Source organism: Erythranthe guttata, chromosome 10, assembly GCF_056151865.1.
Source record: "Erythranthe guttata isolate IM_541 chromosome 10, IM_541, whole genome shotgun sequence".
Classification (NCBI taxonomy): Eukaryota; Viridiplantae; Streptophyta; class Magnoliopsida; order Lamiales; family Phrymaceae; genus Erythranthe; species Erythranthe guttata.
This window is the reverse complement of record NC_142542.1, coordinates 16,753,611-16,760,666: the sequence shown is the minus strand read 5'-3', so window position 1 is coordinate 16,760,666 and position 7,056 is coordinate 16,753,611. Positions and strand designations below refer to the sequence as shown.

General features: G+C 34.0%; 1 protein-coding gene across 1 annotated transcript; it reads left to right on the top strand.

Moving 5' to 3' along the window:
* Positions 1-2,114: 2,114 nt before the first annotated feature.
* LOC105971169 (spermidine hydroxycinnamoyl transferase) lies at positions 2,115-3,789 on the top strand. Its single transcript, XM_012996021.2, has one exon. The coding sequence runs from the start codon at positions 2,256-2,258 to the stop codon at positions 3,612-3,614; it is 1,359 nt and encodes a 452-aa protein (XP_012851475.2). The 5' UTR covers positions 2,115-2,255; the 3' UTR covers positions 3,615-3,789.
* Positions 3,790-7,056: the final 3,267 nt, after the last annotated feature.

The window sequence follows — 7,056 nt, the reverse complement described above, 5'->3', positions numbered from 1 at the left end:
ATATATATATATATATATATATATATATATATATATATATATATATATATATATATATATATATATATATATATATATATATATATATATATATATATATATACACATAATTTCGGATTTCATTTATCAAACTATCAATTTCCATTTTATCTATTCTCATTTTGCCTATTTTCGCTGTTTTATTTTTCGAATCTCATTTCTCATTATTAATATTTATCACTTGTCGACCACCGCTAATTGTCTTGCATTTTGAATTTTACTTATTATCGAAGTTACATATAATTAATTGTAATTGTATTGTTCATGTTATATCACTTGTAGAGATTTTTTAAAATATTGTATTTTAGTATTGAGATTATTTCGTAAAAATATACAAGCAAAATGTTATGAAAGTTAAAAAATATTAAACTTTTTGTATGTTAACGGGTCTGGCGGGTCAGAACCGTTTAGTTAGGGTCTGGGTTGGGGCGGGTCTGGGTCTAAGCTAAAACGGGTTGGGGCGAGTCTTGGGTTTATAAATTTTTCGTGGGTCGGGTCTTGGGTTTAGGCAAACCCGGCCCAGAACCGACCCGTTGGCATCCCTAGTCTATTACTTGGAAGGTAGAAGTTGTTGAGAGGCATTGACCTCTTCTAGTCTAACAAGGCAACTAACTATATGTCGTCTGTACAAACTCATGAATTGTCTTAGAATTCACATTAAACCATATCATATAGTCCCACAAAACATTTCTCCTTAATTAATTACCTTGATTTGGTCAACGTAACCAACAAACATATTTAATAAATGCACACACTCAAATCTCAAAAGTGTGTGTATATGATATATCTATACTTTTAACTCCATTCGGCTACCAGATTAGCTACGATTAACTAAATAACTAGATTTTATTTGATGTTTGGGATTAACTTGTTCGGTCGACCCACAAAATATTATGGTACCATGGTTTATCTTGTTATATCTTGTCTTTTAGAAAGCTTTCCAGTTGAATATCTTGATAAAATAATTTAATTTTTTTCATTCGATTATTTAATTTTATCTTAACTGCGACACGACAACTTAATATATTAAATAAAACTATAGATATATCATACACAAACACTCAAACCTCAAAAGTGGAGTGTCAAAGGTGTCTTCAACTTAACCAGCCACCTCGTTTACATTGCTATCTAATTCCCATAGTTAAATTAATTTTTAATGCATTTGAACTGCACTTATTAGTGGATTGTTTGGTCGTTAATTACTTAAGAGATGATAAGTATAACTCATTTCATCTAATTAGGTGGTATATTTTAATAATTATATATGCGTTATTTGTCACATATCTTTAATTTGACTTTTTAGCATTTGAATTTTCTTCACCAACTTCCTCACCAATATAAAAGCATTCGTCATGTCTTTGTGCTAAGATTACTAAGCAACACAATTAAAAATCATTTCCTTTTTCTTTTGACCAATTTAAAATATTCTTCAAATTCAATGCAAATTGAAAGGGAAAATGAAAAGGAAAAGGTAGAGGAAGAAAAAAATAGTAAACTCTCGTATTATCCAAAATTTCTTGTCGAATATAAATACACAGTTGAATTTCTATAAATTAATACAGTCGATACTAGCAAAACTCTATTGTTCCAGAGAAATATTAAATCATCAAAACTAATAATGCAGTACGTTTTTATCGAATCAGAACTGAAAAAAAAATTATTTAATCGATGTAATTAACTAATCGAGATTCTGCTGTATATATATATACGCACACAAGATATATAATTGTTTAGCCTTAAAGCATAAGCTCAATTGGTTAAACACTCATCATATTAAAATTTGTTATAATATAAGATTAATAGTTGTTACAAGATTAATCATTAGCATTAAAAAAAATAGTTAAACATGTTTTGATCACTACTTGAGATGTAATGAACATGCATTACACTACTTACTACAATATTTTTTTTTCTTATTGTATAAAATCATTACGCGTTTGATGCCAAATTATATTGGTCAATTTGTGGAAGCTGGCAAATCGTTGTTCATCAAGTCTACTCCTTATTAAAAAAAAATTAATAATAATAAAATTAAAAATACAAGTGGGAACATACCAATCAATCCTCATAAGTCTTAAGTCACAACCAAATTAAATTAAATCAAACTTAAATGAATTTTCTTCCTCTATAAATTCTGTATTTTTCCCATCAAATAATATTCATCACCCCCCACCCCCCCAATCCCAATTCTTGAATTTGAATTCTAGAGAGAGAAAATGGTGACGGTGAAGGCTACTCACACAGTCCGGCCGGCGGAGCCGACGCCGGAGGAGATTATGTACATAAACTCTTGTGATCAAATCAAAGACATAACACACACGCCAACTATTTACTTCTACAAGAATTCTGAAGCTTTGGATTCTGATAACGACGCCGTTTCGATATTGAGGGATTCTCTGAGCAAAGCTCTGTTCCTGTTTTACCCGCTCGCCGGCCGCCTCAACTGGGCGGCGGAGGGCGGCAGCAGGGTGGAGCTCCACTGCAACGGGAAGGGGGTCCCACTCTTCGAAGCCGAGTCCGACGCGGCGGTGGAGGATTTCGGTGACTTCACGCCGACGGCGGCGATCCAGGCTTTGATACCCTCGGTGGATTACACCACCCCGATCGACGAGATTCCTCTGGTTATAGTCCAGCTGACTCGTTTCCGGTGCGGCGGCGTTAGCGTCGGGCTCGGGATTTCACATGTCATGGCCGACGGGCCGAGCGCCCTCCACTTCGTCGACGAGTGGACGAAATTCGCCCGCGGCGTCGGCCCGGCGGTGCCGCCGTTCCTGGACCGGAAAGTGCTGGAGACACCGCCGGAGAAGGCTCCGGCCGTCAAATTCGACCCGGCGGTGCTCCGCCGCCCACCGACGTTAGTCGGGGAGGACGACAGCAGCCTGGAGCAGAGGAAGAAGCCGATCGGCGTTGCCTTCCTCACCCTTACCAAACTCCAAATCGAGAAGCTCCGCAACAAGGCCAACCTGGATTTCGACTACGAAAACTCCGGCGGCCGCGGGTACTCAAGATTCGAGGCCGTCGCCGCCCACATCTGGCGTTGCACAAGCAAAGCCCGCGGCCACGTCGCCGAACAACAAACAAGCCTCCACTTCGTCGCCGACTTCCGCAACAAACTCCAACCACCCCTCCCGAAGAACTACTTCGGCAACGCGCTAATCCGCGTCGAAGCCACCGACACCTCCGGCAGCCTCCTATCGAACCCCATCGGCGCCGCCTCCAAGAAAATCCGGGAAGCCGTCGAAAAAGTCACCGAAGATACAGTGAGGGCTTACCTAGACTACCTCAAAGAACTGCCGGACGTTGGCCGATTCCGATCACTGGACAACTCCGGCCGGCCGAAGGGAGATTTCTACGGAAACCCGAATTTAGCAATCATAAGCTGGATGTCACTACCGCTATACGGGGCGGATTTCGGGTGGGGCAATGAGATCCATTTAGGACCGGGTCCGATGGGTTTCGACGGGAAAACATTCATTATTCCGACCCGGGAAGGAAACGGGTCGTTTAACGTAGCTATATGGTTGCAGGAGGAGTATATGGGAGCTTTCAAGAACTTCTTATATGATGGTATTTGAAAAATATATTATTTATTTATTTTTGGTCTTACGTTGTCTAAATTCTAAAAGGATAAATTAATATGTTGTTGTTTTTTGTTTTGGGGGAAGAAATATATAATTTTTTTTTTTTTGAACTTGGTCATTATATTGTGTAATAATTATAAAGTAGAAATTGTGATACTAAGTTCAAAAATAAGTGGTGATTATAAAGTTGATGATGAAAAATTCTTGCAATTTTTCTTTTTTGAATTAATAAATAAGTTGATGATTAGAGGGAATTTGAAGTTTTGGGAAATTAGAGGGGATAATTACAGTTTTGGTCCCCCAAGTTTGCACGTTTTTCACTTTTGGTCCCCCATTTACCGCCGTCAACAAAATACACACTAATGTTGTCAAATTTTAACACATTTAGTCCCTCCGTCTGTTTGACCGTTAAGTAGTAACGGTCAATTGTTGAATTAGGGCTGAATTTAAGATTTTTCATAGATAAAAATTGCACTCAAACCCCTACATTCTCTTAAAAAATTCTAAACCCCCTAAAATTTTATCCAACCCTAATTTAACCCCAATTTCATCATTTAATCAATTTTGACAAACGACCCCGATTTTTACCACCTTACCGCTGACCCTTGACCGCCGTTGATTTTTTTTTTTTTTTTTTGTAATTTTTTTTCGGCATTGAGTTTTTTATTTAATATTGATTTTGACGCCGTTCACCGACATTGTATTCTCGGTTAACAATGTTGACTTTTTTTATTTTTCTTGATTTTTTACGGACTTTTTCCTTTGACTTTTTTTTTCCGATCAACACAATTACTGTATAACACAATAATAATACTATATTAATATCTAGTATCGTAATATTAAAATTACAAACTTCTAAGAAAGTTTTTATCTAAAATTTTAGGGCCTAAATACAATTTAAAAAAAATCTAAAATCCATAAATTCTTCCCCTCAGTTTTTGCTTCGTGGAACCGCCAGTGCATCTCAAATTTATTCCCAAGAAAATATGAAGAAGATGAATTAGGCATGTGCGGAGTAATTTGGAATGAGATAACCACTCTATTACAACGGTTTTTTGGGCTAACACCGGTCGTTAATTTTTATCTTTTTTTTGTTTTAAAATTTTTCCGTCATTGAGATGCGTTGACTTTTTCATTTTTTCTTTATTTTGACTTTTTTTATGATATTATTTCCTCGTCGATTATCAACTTTGATTTTTTTTAATTATATTTTTCCATTACTGAACAATTTAAATAAAAATAAAATAAAAATCAAGAAAAAAAATGTCAACGTTGTTAAGCCGACATTCAACATCGGTCAATAGCGGGAAAAAAAATAATTCGACAAAAGAGTCAACCGAGTTAAAAAGAAAGTCAACGTCGGATTACCCAATTTTGAAAAATCGGGGTCATCGGTTAAAATTGGTTAATTGATGAAATATGGGTTAAATTATGGTTGGATAAAATGTTAGAGGTTTTTAGAATATTTTGAAAGAATACAGGGCTCTTATTGCAATTTTCTCAAAGAAAAACCCTAAATTCAACCGTTGACCGTCACTACTTAACGGTCAAACAAATGGAGGGACTAAATGTGTTAAAATGTGACAACATTAGTGTGTATTTTGTTGACGGCGGTAAATGGGGGACCAAAAGTGAAAAACGTGCAAACTTGGGGGACCAAAACTGTAATTATCCCGAAATTAGAGCTAACTTTAGTCAGGTAGGCATTAAAATTGAGCATCAAACATTGGATCGATGATTGATATAGTATATTGACACTTTCAAAAAATTCTTATGTTTCAACACATAATTATCACATACATTATTATTTAAATAAAACTGAATTAAAATAAATTAAATAGATATATGTAATCAGTAGCGAGTCCTAAAATTTGTTACAGAGTGTGTTTAAATTTTCAAGGGTTCGGAGGCAGCGGCCCTAAAAAGATTAGGTTTTTCGTGATAAAATTAAAACATAGGAAAAGCAGAAAAAAAAAATTTAGAGGTTTTTTGCATTAATTTGAATTTGGGTGGGCTTATTAATAAAAGTTCAGACTTTTTTGTGTGTTTAATTTGAATTTTGAATGGGCTAATTAATAAAAATTATGCGAGCTAAATATATATATATATATATATATATATATATATATATATATATATATATATATATATATATATATATATATATATATATATATATATATATATATATATATATATATATATAATATGGAGGGGGGGAATTATTAATTGAGGGTGGACTCACCTCTATATATCAGTGTTCTAAAAATCGGCCGAGGCGGCCGATTAATCGGTCTCCGAGGCGGAGGCGGTCAAAAACCTTTACGATTTTAGTGTAAAGGTTTGAAAAATCGGTTTTTTGCCTGGTGAGGCGGTCAAACCTTTATGGCGGGTCAAACTTCGGTGGCAAAAATCGGCCAAAAATCGGTTTTTTTTTTTTTTTTTTTAATAATTCAAAATAAAAGTTGGGATTTTAATAAACAAAATATTAACTTATGTTTTATTTTTTTTATGTAAACTGTTATTGTTAAAGAACTAATGATGTATGTTAGAAATGTTCAAGAATAAATGTAAATTCAAAAAAATTGATTTTTTATTTATATTTTACAAGGATATTTATGTATTATGATCTTATTATTATTAAATTTTTATTATTTTATTAAGATATATACATGATGGAGATATAACTATGTTTAAATATCTTTTTATATATGTTTTGAGTATTTATAAATAATATCTAGAAATATATTATATTAAATTTTAAAAACCGATTTATTTCCGATTTATCACCGATTAATCACCGCCGCACCGATTAATCGTGAGTCGGTCCCTGACCGTCTCCGACCCGATTACCGCTTTTTACAACCTTGCTATATATACCTATTATGTAGGAATGTGTTGAAACTTTAAGTTGTGTGCGATTGAAATTGCAGTTTCTAATATTAAAGGATATTTGATTCTTTTTTTCTTCCATTGAATGTATTTTTGCACCTCAATAAGGTTTTTTTTTTTTTTTTTTTGCATAAACACCTCAATAAGGTAACAACTACTCGTTTGATGCCTCCGTTTGATGAGGATTTTTGTCTCTTGAGGACAATTTTGTTGTTAGATTTGAAAATCCGTTTGAACATAACTTCATTTTTTTCAAGTTCAAAATAGAGATACAACATTGTCTATTACTCATTTAATGAAATAAAAATTCAAAGGGTAACGTCTTATGGATAAGGAATGGAGATATTTTCGTGGTCAGAAAGCTGTAGTTGAATATTTATGACGACGTAGTTATATTCTATTTGAAGAAGTTGTTATAAATTTGTCTTTTCTGATAGAGAATTCTTGATTGTATACACCATTCATCATAGAAAGTTAGAGTTTTATTAGTAGTAGTAAGTTCATAAGATACATACAATATTTATAAAATAAGAGTACATATAGA